A 24,433-nucleotide genomic window follows, 5' to 3' on the forward strand; every position below is an offset into this window, starting at 1 on the left:
TATAATGATACAAACAAAGAAAAGATAATGTAGGTACCTATAGGTCTTGGAGCAGAATCTTGACAGACTCCAAGGACAGTTAAATCTATAAGATCTACACTCAAGTAGAATAGAAATAAGCTATCTACTCTCTCCTGTCAGCTACTTCCAGGGCAACTAACTCATCACTTAACTTTTCAAAGATCAATAGAAAAGTGAAATTAAATCATACCAAGCACAGAATGTTCTGGCCTTGAAAACTTCCTAGTAACAATGAGGAAAGCATTAAGCACATTTCCAAGTATGGGAAGCAGATGAGGCTGATAACTTTCTTTCGTGACGGGAGAGAAAACTCACTTGTCATACAAATGGCACAGCAAAGTGGTGGGCCCTTGGAGAAACCTGGGCCTTGGGCCACAGGCAGAATGAGGTAGGCTGGGTCCAAGAGCAGAAAAGGATGATGGCCCTTATAATACCGCCAACATATCAGCACATTGATACAGGCACATTGTCACAAATGCAGAGGTTACTTAGAACTTGACCTCAAAAGGAAAAGAAACAAAAAAAAAATAAACTATGCAAGAGCATTTTTGAGATGTTTGGGCTCTTAGAATCTTGATTTCACATCTATAAGGAACCAGAAAAGATAACTAAACTCATTTGTATTTGGGCAGGGAGGGGTGTATAATTCATTCTGTTTACATGAATGATTTAGGGATAGATAGGTTCCTAAAATGGACTTCAAACTTTAAAGCAAGGTAAATGTAATATAATGCAAAGCAATGTCATCTTTACTACTTGTTTACCAAGTAATGCGTGGACCTCAGCCTCTTTAGGCCAGCCCCCGAAATGGACTCAAAATGGATGAGCACACCAGAAAAATTTTTGCTGATGGCTCCCCCAGGGACACTGGCCCTGGTGCAGGTATAAAGGGGAATTATTTCATATGGGTCAAAAATTGGGGTGAGGTGAGAGCAGGATGAGGAACAGAGAGAAGAGACTGGAAGGAGGCATGGCAAGGCAACGTGTGGCATTGGAGTACATTGGGACAGTTGACCTGCAGTGGAGGCTCTCTTTTCTTGTCGTCTGTGGCATCCCTTACTCTGTCCCAGGGCTCTCCTTCCCCCTTCTCCCACCTGCAGGTATAGAGGCTAGGTAGATATGAGGCAAAGCAACATGTCTCCGTTTTCCCTTGGTGATCACCCTTCAGCAGCACCTTCAGCTCCAATGATTGAAAGCTCCCAAATCTCTGCTTAAGGAGGCTTACACTTATCTGGACTTCTTTGGAGGACTGCACTATAGCCCTGTGCTGAGCACCTTCTCCTCCCACACTCTCAGCTTCCTTTTGGGTATTATCTTCCCCCATCAGACAGTAAGCTACCTGAGAGCAGGACTGTCTTTTGTATTTAGATCCCCAGCACTTTGCTCAGGGCTTGGTCTGATATATCATAGTGGCTTGATAAATGTTTAGCGACTGACTAGCTGACAGATAGACAAAGTAGGACCAACCTCTCAGAAGTCAAAGGCACTGGGGAGAAATTCTCACCTAGCTTGTAGCCCTAAGGCCAAGTAAGAGCTAACAGTTTAAATGAATAATTCTAATTCTTTTCTGAGCATGCACAGTGCTGCTACCTATAAAAGAACTAATACCTACAGATGGAATGTAATATGTATAATCATTTTCTCCAATGCCAAACAACTTCATTGATTTATCTATTATAATCCACAGTGCAGTGAGTCCTGGCTTCTTCCAAGCTGTTTCTAGGTTCATAAGTTGCTAGCTCTAGAGAGACTGTCTAGAACAGCTCCCCTTATTTCACAGAACAGGAAACTGAGGCAGTCTCCAAAACCAAGTCTCTTTCCATTTTATCACTCTCTCCATCTCCTACCCCTAGGCATGAATCCCCTTTGCAAGTGGATATCCATGGAATGCTTAGGTACCTCCTAAGAAACACCACTCAATTCACCTCACTCCAAGGCAGCCCATTCCACTGATGGATAGATAGCCCATGTTCATTAGGAATTTCCTTCTTAAATGAAGGTAGAAATAGTTGCCCTTCAATATCTTTCCATTGCTCCCAATCCTGCCTTCTGGGGCCATGGAGAACAAGACAGTCCTTAGTCCCATTTTCTATCAACACGATCAGAATAAAAAAGCCGTCAATGTTAAGGGCTGTGCCTTCATCTTTCCCAGGAATCTTTAACGTTTCTGCTTGCAGGGCAGCAGCAGCAGCATCTACTATGATGCCCTTTTATTGAAGGTACCATGAGACAGAGACAGATCTTTTCAGGCTCTCAGTGAGGAGAATGAAAGCACTTCCTCTGCTCTGTGCATGAATCACCTCAGGAGTTCACACCCTGTCACTTGGGCCATCTCCACATGACATGAATCCATGAATTTTTAAGGCCAGATCTGAGATTTCATCAAGGTAGGGGAATTACAATATGGAAACTTTCTCCACTAAAGCCACTTATCTATAATTTATGGTCTGAATGAGTTGCCTTCAGTAGAGGTTTCAAGTCACCTGACTTCAAAATTCCAGTTGTGGAGGGACCCAGATTAAAATGTCATTGGGAAACGTCCAACAAAACAAATAAAAACACAGCACAACACAGCTAATGTTCATTTGTCACTACTAAAGATTCCCAGGGATCTGTTTCTATTTGATTTTGACACTGTTAATCTAGAGCACTAAGGGGTTAAGTGACTTGTTCAGGGTCACATGGCTCATGGGGGTCAGAGGTGAGATTAGAGCTGCATTGTTCCTAACTCCAAGGCTCCATTCACTCCATCAAGGAAGATAGCTCTCTACATCACTGAAGCCACAATTCTGAACAAAAGAACACAGAGAACTTTTTCTTGAGACAAGCAGGACTAAGTGACCTGCCTGGTGTGGCACAGCTACGAAGTATCTGAGACTGGATTTGAACTCAGGTCTTCCTGACTCCAGGGCTGGTTGCTCTAACCCAGAGGATTTTCTAAAAACAATAGACTTACTGAGTGCATTTCGAAGGATTTGATTTACAAAAAATTCACTTAGGATGCAAGTTTTATGCAACACATTCTGTGTCTAAAGGGAAGGACACCAGCTTTAAAAACAAAACAAAACTCTAGGACTCTGGGCTGTAAGGACAAGATCTGATTTGGGGGAATTTCCAGAGAAAGAGACAACTCTTTAAGAGGCCATCTTGTTCAACCCTTTCATTTTTACAAAGAGAAAAATAGATGTCCATTGTTGGAACATGACACTCACCTTAAGACGCAAGTGTAGAACCCACTGTCTTGGGCCTCTACTGAATGAAACCAGATGGAGTCTTCTTCCTTGCTCATTCGGACCTCAGAGAAGATGATGGGTTCTTCTAGGTCCCCTTTGTTCTTGTACCAGATGAGTCTGAGGCCCATGCTCTGGGCCGTGCTGTAGTTGGTGCGAATGTAACTGTAGAACAGGGCACATTTTACTCGGACTGGCTCTCCTACCAGGGCCATGTATGTCTTGAGGTCCACTGACCAGTCGATGCAGCCATCCACTGAAAGGAAAAGCAGAGTAAAAGAGATGTGAGAGGCAGGGAGGGCAAAGGAAATAGCCTCCTTGGTGATATAAGGAAGGAAAACACACATGGCTCAGCCCTATCACGCTCACACAGCTTCTACTTTGGAGTAGTGCCATTGTTAGAAAAGTTATCTAAGAATTAGAAATCAGGGGTCAGGTTCTAGCTCTGACCCTGATTTTGCTGTGACACGCTGGATAAGTTACTTACCCTCTCTGATCCTAGATGAGACAAAACATGGTAGAGTGGAGAGAAGATGGATTTGGAGTCAGAAGTCCTGAGCTCAAATCCTACTCCTACCACTATGTGATTCTACATAGTCTTGGGTAAGTCTCTTACAGAATCACAGAGTCTAAGGGACTAGATAGTGCAATGGATAGTTAACGTCATTCCTATGCCCTAGGCAACTTTAGAGTAATAGGTACCTAGACATGTATCCTAAGCCTAAACCTGGAAGGGACCTCATAGTCCATGTGGTCCAAAATCCCTCATTTGAAAGAGGGGGAAACTGAGGAGAAGGGAAGTTATTTGTCCCAAATTACAAGGTAATAAGCATCAATGGAGGGATTTGAATCCAGGTCTTTTATCTTTCAGAGTCAGTGCCTTTTTCTTAATTTGTTTCAATATTTATTTCATTGTTTTTACTTTTTCAACTATAGATATCATATTGATAAGTAAGGATAAAGCTTAATGAAATAACAGGGAGGAAGAGGCCTGGTTGCTTTTTTTTTAAATTGCTCCAGCTGTGAAACCAATAGCAGCAATGCCAAAAAATGTCCCAAAATATTTGAGGAATTCTCTTGTCCAAGCAATCTGCATGGCCATCTGCCTTTCTCTCATTTCATTTTGTATCATTAATTGCCTTTCCATCTGAAGTCATAAGCATTCATGAGCATAAATTCCTGCTGCTGTTTCATGTTTTCATTCATATGTTTTGACAAAAGGAATCCCATTTTGATGGAGGACCCGAGGCTCCCAGACAGTGCTGTCTTCATTCCGGGAAGGTGGCTAGGGTGCTGATGGGAATATGGACAAGTTTGGGGGTGGAGGCAGTCTTGAGTCAGATGGGCCCCACCTGGGTACCAATGCCTTTTTCAAACATATCATCAAACCTTACAGCTCAATTAATTCAATTCCCTAATTAACCAGTTGGGAATACTGAGGCCCAGTGAGAGAAAGGGACTTGAATAAGGAAAAAGACAGACAGACTCTGGTCTCAACATATCCCTTACTGCTATTACCTCAAATTCTCACTAAATGTTTTCCTTACTGTTCTTATTGTTGGCTTTTGGAACATCTATTATTTGGCATTTCACCAAACATTACTCTTTCCCCTTCCACTGGAAGAAATAATTGGGAAGGGATTTATACATGGCACCTTTGAGACAAAATTATTTGATATCTTTATGAATAAAGCTCAAATATCACAATCCAAAATATGGTATTAAAAAAAAAAAAAAGAAATCTTGGTTTCAATACCTTTTGTTCTTACATCTATCTCATTCCCAAATGTATTCCGTCTGCTTCCCTTATACAATGAGCCATCCCTCATCACAAAGGTTAAACAATGGGGGAAGGGATGAAAAAGAGATCCAGGAAAGGTAACCAACACATCTCATTGGGTCTAGGAAATGCTTGTTCAAAATGCGATTGTTTGGCGTTCGGAATAATCCGAATATCTGTCACTGAATCCTATCAGCCACATACAACGATAACTTAAGAAGACATTTCAGTGTCTACAATTAGCTTTATGATCCAGACTCTATAAACGCATTTTCTTTTAAAGCTTGCCTGAGTAGCCCAATTCCCATGTGGAGTCAGTTTCTTTGTTCCTTTTTCTTAAATTCTATTCAACTGGCTCCTCTGTTCTCTCATCTAAGGTAGCAGAGAGGGGCTTCTCAGCTACAGAGTAGCAAACGGGCAGCTATATAACAGCAACGCAGAGAAAAATGAGGAAAAAAACAGAATTTCTAAACAGCAGCTGCTTTGATTTTTTTCTTCTCCCAGGAATCAAAAAGCAAGGTTATTGCACACAGCATCTCAAGAAATTTGGTGGCATCTGTACTACTGTAACATGGCTGCTGCAGAGTAGGAAGAAATGATGATAGTAGATCTTATAAATGGGGAGTGGGCCTTGAAAGATGTTCGATGGTCTCCTTTACCAAAGATATCATCTCTAACCGACCAGCCAGCTGCCCCAGGGCAGAAAATTAATCGTGATAAACTCATTGTTGTCTATTATGGAGGATTTTGGTCTTCAACATAATCTGTTAATTACCCCAGATGGAAATTATTGGTATTGCAGAGACTGTAGGAAGACAGGCATACTTATACATGCTTGGTGGAGCTGTGAATGGATCTACGTTTTTATTGAGTTGTTTCAGTCCTGCCTGACTCTCCATGACTCCATTTGGCATTTTCTTGGCAAAGATACTAGAGTGGTTTGCCATTTCCTTCTTCAGCTCATTTTACAGATAAGGAAACTGAGACAAACAAGGTGAATTGATCTTCACCAGATCACAGCTATTAACTGTCTGAGGTAGCATTTGAACTCAGGTCCTCCTGGCTCCAGGGCTGGCACTCTTATCTACTGCACCACCTAGCTACCAGTTAGTCTAACTACCCTGAAAAACAATGCAGAATTATGAAAAAATAAATAACTAAATCTTTCATACCATTTTATCCAGAGATCCCACTGCTAGCATAAATACCAAGAAAGTCAGGAAAATGATCATAACAGACTTTTAGTGGCAGTAAAGATTGGGAAATGAAGGAGGGCGTCTGCCAAGGAAGGAATGGCTGAACATTGTAGTGCATGGATGAAATGAAATACTACTACACTATAGTAGACAGTCACTCTTCAAATCAGGAAGGTCTGGGTTCAAATGTTGCTTCTGATAATTGCTGACTATATGACTTTGGACAAGTCAACATTTCCCTGCCCCAGGCAGATGTTAAAAGAAAACAAATTGAACCACTTGACCTACCAACAGTTACCAATCAAGGTGTACCACAGATGATGATTGGCATTGGTAGGGTATGTTGCCCTTACTAGGAGCTCCGTCTGCTAATAAAATCATGGGTATTGAGAAAAAAGAGAAAGAAAACATGAATATAAAGAATTCAGAGTTATGTCAGCTTGGGCTGATACAGAGTGATGTAAGCAAATTTTTAGAAAATGACTATGTGGGGAGGGAAGTACTACTTCCAAGAGATATAACTATAGAAAATGGGGGGAGATGATATGCTAATGTATCAAAAGAAGTACAAAGACAAGTCTGTGGAAAAGAGTTCTTTGAGATGCAATTAGAGGGAGGAGCAACTTTCCAGTGTTAGAGAAGGAGGAGGAGAAAAGGGGAAAAGAAAGGAAGCAGGGTAAAATGAGGAGGAGGAAAAAGAAGGGGAAGAGGGGGAAGAAGGGAAAGAAGAGGATAAGAAGGAGGAGGAGGAAGAAGGGGAGGAAGGGAAGCCAGTAGAGGGAGCCCCAAGAAGAAGCAGCAGAAGTATTCCAGGAGACAATTAGCCCTAGCAGTTGGGGGTTGAGCTCTGGGACAGGGCAGACCAAGGGAGTCTAACTTAGCACTCCACACAGCAAAGATGCCACATCCAAGAAGGAGTGGCATAAGGATACCAGAAGAAGAGGAAGGATGCCCAGCAAGAGTGAAGGTATAAGCTGCGTTCATCATACATGTTCCTTTTGTTTATGCTTTGTTACTATTGTACTCTAAGTTTGTACCCACTTTTCCCATCAATGCTGAATTTGTGGGAATGTTCTTACCATGCCATCTTAGTAAATGCCTTAGGAATTCAGTTTGACTGGAACATGGAAAGTATGAAGAAAAGTAATATGCAGCAAACCTGGGCTGTGAAGTGTTTTAAGTGCTAAATAAGGAATTTATATTTTATTCTACAGGCAATAGGGAGTCATGGAAGGTTCCTGAGCAGAGGATTCCAATGGTCAGATCTATGCTTTAGAAAAATCACTTTGACAGCTTCAAGAACTGCCATGAAGAGGAGAGACACTTGAGGCAGGGAGTCCTATGGTGGGGAGAGGGGTATTGAAATAGTTTGGGTAAGAGACGATGAGGATCTGAACTAGGTAGTGTGAGTGGAGAGAAGGGGATGGATGCAAGAGCTATCACAAATGTAAAATCAATAGTCTTGGCAACTAAGTAGGTATGAGGAAATAACTTTTCTTTCTTTTGAAGTTATCCTTCCTCTATTGAGCTGGCTGTTCTTGTGAATAGCAGTGGAGGTCTTTGTAAGGATGACTGTCTGCATTCTGATTCATTTCCTTAGGTTGCTTGAAAGGTCAGGGAGTTATTCCGCTGTTAGTCTGTCTGGTTAGCAAAACCTGTCACTATCTACTGTAAACAATCAGACTGAAGAACAGGAAGTTACTGCTTCAAAACCAGCCTTTCTATTTTAATCATTTTCATTCCAATTCTCAAAACAACTGTGTCCTTAGGATACATGATCTGTGGATGCAAGAAAGAATGAGTTCTGAAGGTTACAGGAAAAAAAAAAATGCCTCTTTTTTTTTTTTGTTGTGTATTCTGTCATGAGGAGATTCCAAGGAATTTTTTAAAAAGCATAGACTCCTGGAAAGTCCCCAAGGGTAAAAGACAGGAAGCTGCCACTAAATGTGGAACATGAGGAAAACCACTTAATATCGCTCCTCATTCCCCAGCTTTCTCATCCATGAAATGGGGACAATATCAGAGGCACAGTGGGAAGTCAGACACAGTGAAACAATGTTCATGGAGCTGGAAATCAGTTCAACCATCTTAGAAAACAATTTGGAATTATGTAAGAAAAGTCAGCAAATCATTCCTATCTTGTGACCTGGAAATATGACTATTGAGCACACAGGTCAAGGACATGCCCATCAGCATCTCGCTCCTGAGAGCCCCCTTCCACATCCCTGTTGATGCTTTCCAGCTCCCCTGAATGTGCTGTCTTCCCCCATGGGAATGGAAGCTCTTTGAAGGCAGGAACTGTCTTGTTCACTTGTATTTGTACCTTCGATAATTAGTACAGAATCTGGTCCATAGTGCTTAATAAGTTATTTATTTTGGGAATGACTTAGCTATTCTCAGCAATACGATGATCCAAGACAACTCTGAAGGACATGTGATGAAAAATGCTATCCATCCCCAGAGAAAGAACTGATGGTGTCTGAATACAGATTGAAGAATATTTTTTAACTTTATTTTTCTTGGGTTTTTTTTCTTTTTGGTCTATGTTTTCTTTTACAATATGACTAAAATGGAAATATGTTTTGTATCATATAACCTATATTAAATTGCTTGCTTTCTGAGGGGGGTGGTGGAAAGGGAAGGAAGGAGAGAATCTGGAACTCAAATTTTTAAAAAAGAATGGTTAAAAATTGTTTTGACATGTAATTGGAGAAAAATAAAATGCTAAATAAATATTTTAAAAAATAAATAAATGATTCATCTCTCTCAAAGACACAGGAAAAGGTATCATGTCTTATGAAGACAAAATGTTAATAATACTTTTAGTTTTTAATAAGAGCTACCAAGAAGTATTTGGATGAGGTGGGGCAGACCCCCCACACTACATATCTAGGGATTTACAAAAAGAATAAATACTAGTCAGGGATGGGGAACCTGTGACCACATGGCCACATGTGGCCCTGTAGGTCCTCAAGTGCCACCCTTTGACTGACTCCAAACTTCACAGAACAAATCTCCTTAGTAAAACAATTTGTTCTGTCAAACTTGGACTCAGTCAAAAGGCTACACCCAAGGATCTAGCACCCAAGGACCTAGAAGGCCACATGTGGCCTCAAGGTCACAGGTTCCCCACCCCTGTACTAGCTAGATCATTTCATTAGGACAGAGATTCTTAAGTAATATTAAAAACCATCAGGATTCAGACTTAATCCAATCATCGATGCTGGTTCTAGGGGACTGATGATCAATATAAGTCCTCCCTCTCTGGAGAAGTGATATGGAATATAAAGAATATTGTCAGGCCTGGTCCTATGTTTGGTTGAGCACTGGGAAGCCAAGTTGCTCAATTCCTTTTCTTTTTGAAGAAGGATACAGCGAGCATATTGGGAGTGGACTGGGAATTGGAAAGTGATTTAATGCAAAAACCCTCAATTTCACCAAAAATCCCTGCTATCTGCCAAGTGGTTATCCATTTTTCCCTTGAAATGAGGGGGAAGTCACTCTCTCCTGAAGTGGTCCAGTTCACGTTAAGGTCACTTTAACACGGAGGGAGCTTACCCAAGAATTAGAGATCAGATTCTGGTGCAAACCCGAATCTACCATTCATTTTCTGCTGTAATTTGCAGAGATTTCACTGGAGTAAGGAACTCTGGAAAAAGAAACTGCTCTGCTCTTTCAAGGCAGACCAGCAAATGACTGACAGCAGCAGGTACTGGTCCTGGCACTAATGCTGGTGCTGCTGATGCCAAAGCTGATGTCAATAGTGATAGCCAGCATTTATATAGTAGCTTAAGGTTTACAAAGTGCTTTACAAATATGATTTCATTTGATCCTCACAACCCTACAAGTGTGCTATTGTTATCCCCATTTTACAGATGAGGAAACTGAGGCCAGGACAGATTACTGATTTTCCTGGGGTCACGCAGCTAGCAAACGTTCTGAAGCCAATCAAGTCTTCCTGACTCCAGGCCTGGAACTCTATATATCTCCACCTAGCTGCCCTGAAGCGAAGTGTACATACAAGTTTGTTTGAGCAAATGGAGTGTATTAACAATCGGGGGAACTGGAAAGATTTCTTATAGAAGCCTAGGGGTAAGGAGGGAACATAGTGGGAGATGTCCAAGATTTCCAGAGCAAAGGCGGGGACTAAGAGATGGAATGTTGAGCTTGAGAAACAATCAATAAATATTTATTAAGCACCTACTATGTACTAGGCACTGGGGATACAAAAAGAAGCAAAAGATTCTCTGCCCTCAAGGAACTCACAATCAAATTGGGGTGAGGTGGGAAAGGAAATACATATTTACAATCAGCCATACACAGGATAAATGGGAAATAACTGAGAGGGGAGGCACTAGAATGAAGAGATTTTGGGGAAAGCTGAACATGGGATCTTAGTTGGGGCTTAAAGAAAGCGAGCAAGGCATTAGGCTAAGAAGAAGAAGGAGAAAATTCCAGGCATGGGGGATAGCCAGAGAAAACACCCAGAGCTCAGAGATGGAATTTCTTGTTTTTGGAATAGCCGGGAGGCCAATGTCACTGGATAGAACAGTATGTGTTGAGAAGTAGGCTATAAGAAGACTGGAAAGGTAGAAAGGGCTCTGAACACCAAACAGAGGGTTTTATATTTTATCTTGGAAGCCACAAGGAGCCACTAGAGTTTAATGAGGTGGGGGGGGAGGGATGTGTGTGACAGATGTGCATTTTAGGAAAATCATGTTAGTGACTGATTGGAGGATTGGTTGAAGTAGAGAGAGACTTGAGGCAGGCTATCACAATGGAACACAATATGTTAATATATCACATTTGTGATATCAAAATGTAACAAATGAGGTACTAAGGGTCTGCACTAGAGCTGTGGCAGTGTCAGTGGAGAGAAGGGGGCATATGTGAGAGTTACTTCCCAGGTGATATGGACACACTTTGACAAGAGATTGGATGGAGCTGAGGGTGGGAGTGGAGAAATAGTTACAAGTCAAATATGAAGGACTGAGAGGATGTTATGGGCCTGGACAGGAATAGGGAAGTTAGGAGAGTGGGGGAGAATTTAGGGGGAAAGATTATGAGTTCAGTTTTAGACATGCTGAGTTTGAGATGTCTACTGGATTTCCAGTTTGAGATGTCTGAGAGGGAGTTGGAGATCAGAGATTGGAGGTTGGCAGAGAGATTAAGGCAGGACTTGTAGACTTGTGAATCATTATCATAGAGACGGTAATTGAATATATCAGAGCTGATGAGAACACCACAGAAAGAAGTCTAGAGGGAAAGGAGAAAAGGGTCTAAGAGAGAATCCCATGAGACACCTAGGGCTAGAGTATGTGATCTAAAGGAGGATTCAACAAGGAAAAAAAGAGAAGGAGCAGTCAGATAGGTAGGAGGAGAACCAGGAGAGAGGGATATCCCAAAAACCTAGTGAGAAGAGATTATCAAGGGGGACAGGGTGATCAACAGAATCAAAGGCAACAGAAATGTAGAGAATGAGAACAAAGGATAACAAGTAGGAACATAGGCCAATTTGGTTGGATCACAGAACAGGGGAAGGGAAGTTATATACAGCATATGTGGAAAGGAAGACTGGAGCCAAACTGTGAGAGGCTCTCAGTGCTAAGCTGGGGAATTCGAATTTCATCCTGGAAACGATAGGGAGCCCTGAGGCTGAACTTATCTGACAGGAAGTGGAAGGGAAAGGAAACAAGAATTTGTTAAGCACCTACTATGTGCCAGACACTTTCCCTACTGTGTGTGAAGCATTTTACAAATAAGATCTCATTTGAATGTCATAGCAACTCTGAGATAGAAATGTGAGCATTATCCCCATTTTACAGGGGAGGAAACTGAGGCAGACAGAGTTTAAGGGATTTGCCCAGGGTCACAAGGCAGAGGCAGGTTTTAAACTTAGGTCTTCCTGACTGTAGAACCAACACTCTACTGTGCCTTTTTGCTGTTCTCGTTGCCACTATATACTGAATGCATGGAATAAAGTTTTATGTTTCCTTTTCTTAATTTTTAAAGTGTGGTAGTTAGATGCGTGTTCTGTTTCCTTTTCCTTGTGTATGGTCCCTCCAGTGATGTTTTCCATCAACTGAAGTCTCATGCCCTGACCCACAAATGCGACTAACAAAAGAATGGTGCCTGAGATGTCAGCTCTCAACTTCTGTGAACTGGAGTGTGTGTGTGTGTGTGTGTGTGTGTGTGTGTGTATGTGTGTGTGTGCATGTGCATGTGTGTGTATGTGGGGCTTTCATGTCTTTACCCCTTGCCCGTGTCTCCAATGAGCCAGTTTAGCCCAATTCAAGTTTTTCCCATCATTTCCCCCAATGATTCAGCTAAATAATAGACTGACAACAATCTTCCATTCCGTAAATGTCAAAGAATGATGGGCAGTAGCTTTGCGCAGGAGGTAACTAGCGTGAACAAAACCCTGATACTGGGAAGGATGTGCTGCTGTGACATTTTGGGGGTGTGGCCATTTATTAAGTGCCTACTGTGTGATGAGCAGTTGGGATACAAAGGAAGGAAAAAAGACAGTCTCTACTTTGAGTCTAATGGAGCAAACAACATGGAAACAATCATGTACAAACAAACAAAATTCAGGATTGACTGGCCACATTCACAGAAGACAGCAATAGAGGGCAAGAGAAGTATTGAGAGAGGAACAGGCTTCTTGTAGAAGGTAAGACCTTAGTTGGGACTTTGAGGGAGCCAGGGAAGCCAGGAGTCAGCGATGAGGAGGGAGAGCATTCCAGGCATGGAAGACATGAAAATCCCCAGAGTTGGGAGATGAAGTGTCTTGTGTGAGGAACAGAAAGGAGGCCAGTGTGATTAGATCACAGAGTACATGGGGAATGAGTAAGGTGTGAGAAGACTGGAAGGGCAGGGAGGAGAGACAGAAAGTTCTTCTGTTCCCCAGCCAAGCCCTACACTTCCCATTACTGGAGGGTGAACCATTCATCTTCCCTGAGACTGGGCCATAGCCACCAGGAATATTCCCTTTGGTACAGAGGCAGTCTGGGCTACTCAACTTGATCTTATATTTAATGTAGTAGAGAACTGGGAGCAGAGCAGACAAGAGAGCACTGCTTAGGAGTTAAGCTGCTGTTCTGTATTACGTGTGTAAATGTGTCTCATCTAATCCAATAAAAAGCTGGGAAAAGGAAACCATGACCTTTCCAATGGCCTTCAAGCTCTCTCTATAAGATTTTCTTTCTTGAGGAACCAAGTTAGGGAAGAGTACAATAAAAATTTGGCAGCTAAGAGGCGTAGCAGACAGAACACTTAAGACTCATCTTCCTGAGTTCAAATCTGGCCTTAGACACTTACGAGCTGTGCGACCCTACGCAAGTCATTTCACTTGGCCTCAGTTTCCTCATCTGTAAAATTAGCCAGAGAAGCATATAGCAAACAATTCCAGTATCTGCCAAGAAAATTCCAAATGAGGTCACAGAGTCAGACACAACTGAAAATGACTGAAGAACAACAATGAAAATTATGCTCAGTTCACTGTCACACTGTGGAGAGGGTACAGTTGTTCCCTATTTCCTACCACAGGATCAAAAAACTAGCAATGGAAGTGACCATAAGGTCATCTAGCCCTCATTTTACAGATGATGAACTGAGGACCAGAGAGATTAAGTGAGTTTTCCAAGGTCACACAGATAGCAAGTAATGGAGCCAGTATTTGAATTTGGTCTGACTTCAAATCTAGCCCTCTTTTCTTTCTACAATGGTATATCTACCATTGTTTCACCCAAACTCATCCTTCCTCCACAGAAGAGATCAGAGGCCAAAGCAGAGCAGAAAAGGAATTGTCATTACAACACACTGGACAAGGAGTCATGAAGTTTCTGTATGATGGTCTCAAATGATGACTATACTTATCTGGCTGGCATTCGAGGCCCTCTCCAATTTAGCGGTACTCTACCAATCAATATTATTTTCCATCTTCTTCTAGTTCAGTACTGGCAGACTCAAATAGAAACAGATCCCTGTGGCTGCATATTGATTTAGAAAACCACAAATTAATATTATCTAGGGTGTATTGTATTTTAATCTATTTTGTTAAATATTTCCCAATTACATTTTAATCTGGTTCCAGAAGCACTCTTTAAGGAGTACTTCTGCTGTTTCTGAACCTTCCATTCTGGGCAGACTCCAGCCCTGTGAGACTTTGCTCACACTGTTCCCTACACCTGCAAAGTGCCCATCCTACCACTTTACCAATTCACATTAATTAGATCTCCTCCATTAATGGGCAACTTCATTTATTCATTCCATGAGCATTCATTAAGCACCTACTATGAGCCAGGGATTGGAGATACAAAGAGAAAACCAGAACTTGTCCCTGCCTTCAAGGATCTAATATTCTGCCAGAGGAGACTGTACACATAAAAGTAAACCCTAAATATACCCAAACTAAGTGTAAAATAATATGGCGGAGGTAAAGAGGTGCTAACAACTGGGGGGGGGGTGTTGTAAGGAAAGGCCTTGTGTAAGAAATGGTACTGAAGATGACCTTTGAAGGAAGTCAGAGATTCTAAGACCTAGAGGTAAGGGGGAAAAGTATTCTATTCTAAGAGTATTCTAGTCATCAACGTCAGTCTGTGCAGAGGTATAGAGGTGGGAGATAAAATGTTACATATAGGGAACAGTAAGGTCAGGTAACTTTTCTGTTGCTTTATTATCTCCCCTTAGCACCTAGGAGACAAGACCCACATTCTTCAGGCTACTGAGAGTATAGGTATATAGGATCACATCATGCAAACAAAATTAGCAGAATCCTGTATCATTTAACTTATGTCAGTTGGGGGCTAATTCCTTGGTTTTTCTAGTCTTATTTTAAACCTTTCCAAAATATGTGAAAATCTATTTTCCTTTTTTATAAGTAGAAACTGGTGACCATGATGAGAGAATCTTTCTTTAATAGCTGAGCCTTCAGGGTCATCATTGTGAATACCAGCAGCAGTCTGGTATGAGGGAGACAATGCAGGGTAGGGGAATGAGCAGCAGTCTGGAGACAAGGACTTGTTTTTAGCAATGGCTCCGTTACTCACTAAATATAATCTGGGGCAAGTCCTTCCCCTCTCAATTTCTCCATCTGTTCAATGACGCAGTTGGATTAGATGATCTCTAACATTCCCCTGAGCTCTGAAATTTTGGAATACCAGGTTCATGATCCATGACTAGACATAGAGAAGGTGTAGAAGGTTGGGCTGAATGTGTTTAGCCAGATGCTGGTTAACCACAGATATTATAGAGGTTGAATCCAACATATAGGGGACCAAGATGAACCAACTGACTTTTAAATCTCTTTCGATGTTTCAAAATTCTATTTACAGTCCCGAGACATTCTCCCTTAAGTTGTGTGGTTTTTTAGTGGCAGAGGAGGGAAAAAAGGTCTCAGTTAATTAAAGGTTCTCATTAGTTGGGTTCTGATTGAATGAACTAGTATCCCAGAATGTGTACATACAACTCTTAGTTCTGCTTTCAGAGTCTAGACTCTAGATGTAGGAGACTTTGCATAAAGTCACTACTTTTTTCGCCATGTCTTCTTTTCTTGCAATGAAATGATGGGAAAAGTAGGCTTGATAGAACCTAGGCATGGGATGCGGAACTTGAGGCCTCCAGGCCACATGTGGGCCTTCTAGGTCCTCAAGTGTGGCCCTTTGTCTGACTCTAAACTTCCCAGAACAAAATCAGGGTTAGAGTTAGAGCATGTGTTTGGATTCAGTCAAAGGGCCACAGTTCAGGACCTAGAAGGCCACATGTGGGTAGCCTCGAGGCCATAAGTTCCCCACTCCTGATAAGGTGAGTACAGAGATACATGAGAAAGCACTGGGGGATGAGGGTGGGGAGAGGATGGGAAAAGGTAGAAGGGAGGCAGGATAACCACAGATAGGGAAAAAATAGCTAGCTGTAATTCAGGCAAAAGCATGACTTTACACACTTAGATAAATGGGCCTTGAGTGGAAAACTCAAGGCTGTTGCAATATACAGGCATTTCACCCAAATCGTTCAATATATACACGGTCAACCTTACGTCAAATTAAGCTCAGTGTGGCCAAAAATATATAGACTTGAAGGTAAGTGGCAATCAGGGTGAACTCATGTCTTTCAGATATCTTATTTATCTAGCCATATGCAAGGTTAGCAAACCAGGCAGCCAACCAAAGGTCTCCTGTGTCAGAGAACATAGAAGCAGAGAGCCTGAGTTCAGACTGTCACTTAGCATGCCTGGGATGGCAGGTACAGGTATTCATTTTCTTTTTTTTCAACTTTGAAAAGTCTATTTTTGCCAGTGTCCTTATTAGCCTGTGTGAAGACATTCCATGACAGGGCTGCGATGGGAAGCACATGTGTTCATTCTTGTCCTCTGTGGCAATGTGCCAATTCTTTGAGATAGAGTAAAATCATTAAATGTGTTGACATACAATAACATGAAAACTATTTCACTTGAAAACAACTTTTCACATGGGGTATATCCCCTTTTAGATTCAGTGACTTATTCTTTTTAAGACTTGGCATTCAGTTACTGAGATTTTGACGTATACTCTCTATTTCTTTATCATGAAACATTCTTAAGCGTATCATCAATGAACAACTCATTTATCCAAATCTAGTCTTGATGATAGTTCAAAGGTTTTCAATGTGATCTAAATCAGGTGAGTTCCCAGGTCACTGGAGTATATTATTCTCCATATCTGGGATAATTTTCTCAAACCGTGCACTGTGTGATGCAAAGACATGTTGTGGTCTTCCATCTCTATTTGGGAATTTCTATAAATGTGGAACAATTCTGTTTCTCAACAAAGCAATACATTTATCAGAATTCATTATTTCCTCAATAGGAAAAAGACTACAAAGTCCACTGGAAGTAATGAAAAACAGAAACAGAAAACAATTCCTGCAAGATTTTTTTTTTGGGGGGGGGGGGAGAGGTGGATATATTAAAGTCTGATGCAGATGCCCAGATCCTAGAGGCTCACATAGACTTGTTCTGACAACAGCTTTGGGGCAGCCTTGAATGGAAAAGTGAGTTTCATCAGTAAAAATGGCCTTTTCCTCATCTTTAGCACCCCTAGTACCAGGTCTGGCATGTAGTAGGCACTTAACAAATACTTTTTGATTGACTGTTATCTTGTCTGTGAAATGTGTTTTATCTTCTTTAATAGAGGTGACAATGTTTCCCCAGGTCTTGCTGTTCTTTCAAATTCAAAAAGTCTACATAGTATGGTAGTGGAATCAGTAGGATCCCCTCCAGCTTCCAAGTCTCATTGAAGGTCTTTGTTTTCCGAAGATTAATGATGTTTTTGCAGCAATGGCTTTGGAGTTGCTGATGGTATTTTTCATTTTAAACTACCTTTTCCTTTGCATTTTGGTACAACTGTTCCTATTTCATTGTGAAAGTGAATGATCCTTAAAATACCTGACATCACCAAGAGCAACACAGGTGCTGCAGTATCTCTGACAGTTAGTGAAGCGTGCTCTTTAAGAGATACAACTTATGCATTTTTGGGAGGAGTAACATCCATTCTTAAAAACCAGAATTAAAAAAAAAAAAACACCACACACCATAAAAAAGAACTGTGAAATATGTGAATGACAAAAAAATATCCAGAACTCATTTGACAGAGAACTAATTAAAGGTGGAGAGACTACCTTTTTCTGCTTTCATCTTGTCAAGGTCAGATGTTCTAAATCAGCCTAGTGTCAGTAAAAGTACATATGCGATCTAATTGGTGTCCCAAAATGAAACCAAGTCAAAAGTATTGCTTGTCCTTAGTGATTCACACACCGCCATATTTGAAAGTTCCTTTCTTATAGGATGTAGGCAACACTATATGCTTTCCACGTATTTGGTAGGAGTAGGGCCTGTCACTAATTTTAGCCATGGCCAAGACCATTGGACAGGTAGACTACACTATCCATTCACGTCCCAGCTACCTCCTCACCACGTCTCACCGAACTGTGCATACCACTACTAAGGTCCGTATGCCAGAGAGATCATAAAAAGGGAAAAGGACCTATAAATACAAAAATACTTATATTAACTCTTTTGTGGTGTTCAGGAACTGGAAACTGAGGGAATGCCCATTGATTGGGGAATGGTTGAACAAGTTGTAGTACATGAATGTAATGGAATACTATTGTTCCATAAGAAATGATGAGCAGGCAGATTTCAGGAAAACCTGGAATTACATGAACTGATGCTGAGTGAAGTAAGCAGAACCAGGAAAGTGTTGTATACAGTAATAGTAACATTGCAAAATGATTAACTAATGATAGACTAAGCTCTTCTCAGCAATAGAATGATCTAAGACAATTCCAAAAGACTCATGATGTAAAATGCTATCCACATCCAAAGAAAGAACTCTGTAGTCGGAATGCAGATTGAAGCATACTATTTTCACTGGGCGGGGGGCGGGAGGGAGAAGAGATTATATCTTTTTTTCCTTTTGTTCTGTTTCTTCTTTTACAATATGACTAATGTGGAAATATTTTACAAGATTACACATGTGTAACCTATATCGTATTGCATGCCATCTTGGGGAGAGGAGAAAGGAGGGAGGGAGAAAAAATTTTGAAACTCAAAATCTTATAAAAAATGAATGTTGAAAACTATCTTTATATGTAATAGAAAAAATTAAAATACTATTTACAAAAAAGAAGAAAAGCAAAGCAGGCACTTTTGGCATCCTTAGAGGCAAGCAAAGAACATGGGGGGTGGGGTACAGCTAGAGTGAGTCTTTAAGAAACATGTCCTGATAAATCAAACCGATAAGCTGAAAAGAAAAAACAAACTTCTTTCCTGCAAGCGATGGCAATAAATCTTAGTAACATGACTGAGAAAATACTCACAGGCAGACTCAAAGCATGGCTACCCAGAAATTAGGATTTGAAAAAGGGAGGGTGATTTCATTTGACAAAGTTGGTATTGGGCATGGTGCTTATGGATCTGACCTGGCAGTAAGAAAATTTCTTTCCTATCTCTTTTACCCATGAAAATGGGCACAAGTTTTGCACTTACCATGGTAGGTACCTGTTCTACTGAGACTGTCAATTAAATAGCACCAAATAACTGCATACTATGTTCCAAGTACCATGCTAAGCACTGACTCATCCAGGGTAACTCAGTCAGCATGTATCAGAGTCAGATTTGAATCTTAGTTTCCCTGACTCTGAAAAAGGACCTCTATCCACTATGCCTTGCTCACACTTGAGTAAATTCATTTTCATGACAGTCCCATCTTTTCCAAAAAGAGATATGGATTCCCTAATAGCTTTCAAAGCCATTTGATTCCAAAAAATAAAACTGTAACTTCAGGGTTCTAGGTTCAGATGGAAGCAGTGGGAAAGTGTTTCAAATCAAGCCCAGTTTTCCATCAGTCTTGGAAGAATGCTGTCGGAGTATTTGCATTGCGTGGAGAGAAAATACAGTTGCCCTTCCCCTATCCCTTTCTGGGGCAATGGCATTCTAGCCCAAAGCTTTGGTTGCCGTAGGCTGTCTATGGATCTGGTCTGGCATTGTGTTTTCCTAATTACATATATATACGTATATATATGTATATATATACGTATATATATGTATACATATATATATACACACACATATATATATATATATATATATATATATATATATATATATATATATACACACGGCATATATAGGCATCAAATCAAATGGAAGAGTGGACCCTTCCTGCCTATGTCTTTCTCCTTGGAAGCATGATTAACAGTGCCCTCCTCTCATATTAAGAAGCAGTGTGGTATAGTGGATAGGGTACTTGGTCAAGTCCTCCTGACTCCATATAGGGAAGTCAGGTAGTGCTTCAGTGGACAGAGTGTTGGCTGGGTCTCCTGTCAGGAAGGTCTGAATTCAAATCTAATCTCTGACTCAGATACTTACTAGTTGTGTGACCTTGGGTAAGTCACTTTACCCGATTTGCCTCAGTTTCCTCATTTGCAAAATGAGCTGGAGAAGGAAATAGCAAACCACTTTAGAATCTCTGCCAAGAAAACCCCAAATGAGGTCACAAAGGGTTGGACCCAACTGCACAACAATAACATCCTGACTCCTAGTTCAGCACTCTATCCACAGTGATACCTACATACCCAGTAAAAGTTATACATACATACATGCATGTATACATACATACATAAATACATGTATATAACGAAAGGGTTGGACTTCACGGTCTAAGGTCCCTTCCACCTCTAAATCTATGATCCTCTGATTCTATATATGTCTATATTTGAAAATCTAGGTCAGCAAGGTTAAGATTATGAGAAGCAGAAAGGTCTTTGCTGAGCTTTCAGTCACTAGAATGCAGGGATTCTAATATTAATCTGGAATCTGTGAATTCTCATATAACATTAGTGAACTGATACTGGTTCCACCTCTGGGGCAGTGCACTCTCTCTAATTAGGATGTAAGGATTCAATCCAGAATGGGCTCAATTCTGATGGAAGCTGGTTTCCAAAGGAGAAGGGGAGGGGGAGAGTTGGTCTCTTTTTTTCTCATCCTCTTTGGCTCGTTAAATTTCCCCACCCTGGTGCCCTGGGGATGGTTTACATAAAGTTAGGTTGTGGCTTACATTTAGGTCTTATAAGTAAACTGTGGAAAAAAGTACTTAATACATAATAAGAATCAGGTATTTATTTCTTACACACAAAATAAATGCTAATGGACCTAAAAGACTCAAGTACTGATAGATAGTAACTTAACTTCTTAACTACTGTTAGACTCTCTTGAAGATGATACTTAATCCTCCTCAGAACAGTTTTCAGGACTTTTAGCTCTGTCCAGTCCAAATTGCTCTTGATACAAATCTTCTGATAAAACAGGCCAAGAACGCAGAGGCTCCCTCATCTTATTACCGGGAAGCTCTAAGCCATTGTTACCTAGGACTCACAAAATCATATCACTTCTACCCTGGGAACTTCCTCTCAAGAGAGACTCTCATTTGCCAACGATCAAGAAAGAATACAAAGGAGGCTGCCCAAACCTGGGTTCAGTTTTGCCTAGGCACGACATGTGTTTGAGGTACCATGTGCTCAGTTACCTGGTGGCCACAGGGGGGATATGGTAAGCTGTTCAAAACAGTCCTGACACAATTTGGAGCTGGAAAGGAAGAGAACCATGGGACTGAGAGTGGGCAGAAAGGGAGACACATAATTCCTTTTAAGAGACCTACTGAGTCATAAAACTCTTCATTTTCGCTGGCCAAAGAGGAGATTTTTCATTATTGCAAAATACCACTCCTTCAGTGTAGTCACACAGGGACAACGGCCAACTCCCCCATGGTAGGATGGGATGAGGAAAGGCAACTCCTAGAATATGGGATGGCCCTAATAACACTCAAAACTGTCACTTCGTTTTCCTAAAAGTGTCACAAGGAGTATCTCACCAAGACCAAGAGGACTTTCAACATCCCTCACCTCAACACACACACACACACACACACACACACACACACACCCCTCCATTTGTGAAGGCTTCAACTTTTGGAATGGAAATTGTTTTTCACCCAATGATTGCTAACGAACAGCTGGAGATTCCAGAGAAGTTGAGAGAGCTGCCAGCATGGCACATGGGGGCAAGGCCCCAAGAAAAGCCTTGCTGTCTTCTCCTAAAATGGAAACATTCCCACATGGAATGAGAAGTAGAGAATTCGGGGAATTGACTCGAGCCTGAAATATCCAGAGAGTAGAGGCCAAAGTGTGTGAGTGTGTGAGAGTGTGTGTGTGTGTGTGTGAGAGAGAGAGAGAGAGAGAGAGAGAGAGAGAGAGAGAGAGAGAGAGAGAGAGAGAGAGAGAGAGAGAAAGAGAGAGAGAGAGAGAGAGAGAGAGAGAGAGGGAAGGAGGGAGGGAGGGTGGGTTCTGCCTGAATTGTCTGGACAGTTGCTTTTCTTCTTTATTTCCCAGACTCCCGGAGTCTCAGAGCTATAAGGAATCTCAGAGGACAAGCTGTCCAACCCAGATAAGGATGACAATCTACCCTACAGCATTCCAGACAAGCAGGCATCTGCCTCCCAGTTTACAAGGCATTAACAGCCTTCCAACACTATGTGTGTCTGTATGTGTATATATAGTTTGTAAGTTCTTTCTCCCATCTAGCCTAAATTTATCTTACTGCAACTTCTACCCCTTTGTCTTGATTCTGCCCTCTTGGGTCAAATAAGACAAATCTATTTTTCTCCCTCTTCCATGACCGTCTTTAGAATACTGGAAGAAACTATCATGCCTTTCCTCAATCTATTCATCTCTGGACTAAACAAAATCAATTCCCTCAAAGGATCATTGCAAGGGTCCATCACCCTTCACATGTAAAAGACAAGTGGTCAGTCCAAATAGGTTTCTTAGTCTATTTAGAGAGCAAGGTAGGGAGGGAAGTGGGGGGGGGGGGAGGGAAGGATGAGTTGAGAATACTTTTTTTAAAGAAAGGCTCAGTTGTTTACTTGGGAAATGATTGCTTCGGGTTCCAATTTCCTGCTCTGGAAGCAGCCCCGTTAGCCTGGCTCCCATCATTTTGTGCTGATATCTGAAAGGACTCTGTCTCCTCAAGGATCAAGCTTTGTGTAGGAACTCCTAAGAGACAGAACTAGAAGCAACCTTAGAAATAAGTTGGCCTAACCACCTTGGGGGCATCTAGGTGTTGTAGTAGATAGAGCAGTAGGTCTGGAGTCAGGGAGACCTAAGTTCAAATCCAGCCTCAGAAACTTACTGGTTGTGTGATCCTGGATAAGTCATTTAACCCTGTTTGCCTCAGTTTCCTGATCTGTCAAATGAGCTGGGGAAGGAAATGGCAAACCATTCCAGTATCTTTGCCAAGAAAAACCCAAATGAAGATGATAACGTACTGGACACAATTGAAAAATGACTAAACAACCAACACTTTATCATACAGATGAGGAAACAGGCTCACTGAGGGAAAGAGTACTTGTCCAAGGTCATACTTTGAACATAACTCCCTTGACTCCAGATGTAGTATCTTCAAAATTCTGATCCCAACTTCTGTATTTAGGTTTCCCGCATGCATCAGCCTTATTCAGCTTGATCTCTTCCCTTGGAAGAGTATGCTGAACCAGTTATCGACCTTTCGTTAGACAATAAACATATAGAGAACACAGGCTAGGATCAAAGTATTCTGATTACCCAAAAAACAACAACCACCAGCGGGAAAAAAATTCACAATAACCAAAACACAAGCCTAACTCTGAAGGAATTTACATTTGATTTATGTTTCTGGTCCTAGGTAGTTTCTTATCATGGCCACTAGGTGGCAATGCAGTGTGTAGACTGCCCGGCCAAAAGTCAGGAAGACCTGAGTTCAAATTTCACCTTAGACACTTATTGTCTATGTGACACTGGGCAAGTCACTTTACCTCTGTTTGTCTCAGTTTCCTCATCTGTAAAATAAGTTAGAGAAGGAAATGGCAAACCACTCTGGTATCTGCCACTAAATGGTGTCATAAAGAGTCAGGAACAACTGAAGAACAACAACAGCAACAACAAAATCATCATTATCATCACTGAAAGCCAAAACTGTCTGGTCTCCTAGCTTGAGGCATGTGTTATATTACTAACAAAGTAAACAGAAACTCTGAATAGTGGAGATTGATTCATTAAGTTGTCTCTATATCTAGAAGAGATCGTTTGTGCAACAGCCTTAATTTAACCATACTCTAGAACAGGGGTGGGGAACCTGTAGCCCAGAGGCCCTCTAGGTCCTCAAGTGTGGCCCTTCGAATCGAAACTCCACAGAACAAGTCCCCTTAATAAAAGAATTTGTTCTGTAAAACTGGAACCAGAAGGTCGTAGCCAAGGACCTAGAGGACCACATGTGAACCTTGAGGTCACAGGTTCCCCAGGCCTAAGTCTAGAGCCTACACATGGAAGATCTAGGTTCAACCAGAGCTAACTGCAAGCTAATCAGCCTTTCTCTTCCATTATGGTTCAGTGGAAAGAGTAAGGGATTACAGGCAAAAGTCATGGGTTCAAATCCAGATCTGCCACTTACTACTTTTGTGACATTGGGCAGGTCACTTCCCTTGCGTGGGCCTCAGTTTCCTCCTCTGTAAAATAGTGAGGTTAGATTAGATGGTTTCTGCTCTAGGTTTAGGATTCTAAACCTTGGACAAGTCACCTCTCCCTGGGCCTCAGTTTCTTCTTCTGTAAAAAGAGGGGTTTGGACTCAATGCCCTAGA

At 41.4% G+C, this 24,433-nt stretch overlaps 1 protein-coding gene across 1 annotated transcript in view; it reads right to left on the minus strand.

Moving 5' to 3' along the window:
- The window catches only part of IL1RAPL2 (interleukin 1 receptor accessory protein like 2), a 954,343-nt gene that overhangs the window by 446,653 nt on the left and 483,257 nt on the right, over nt 1-24,433 (minus strand). Inside the window, exon 3 of the mRNA XM_072626056.1 lies at nt 3,234-3,507. Within this exon, the coding sequence (XP_072482157.1) occupies nt 3,234-3,507 (274 nt within the window). The remainder of the gene's footprint in view (nt 1-3,233; nt 3,508-24,433) is intronic.

Source organism: Notamacropus eugenii, chromosome X (assembly GCF_028372415.1).
Source record: "Notamacropus eugenii isolate mMacEug1 chromosome X, mMacEug1.pri_v2, whole genome shotgun sequence".
Taxonomy (NCBI): Eukaryota; Metazoa; Chordata; class Mammalia; order Diprotodontia; family Macropodidae; genus Notamacropus; species Notamacropus eugenii.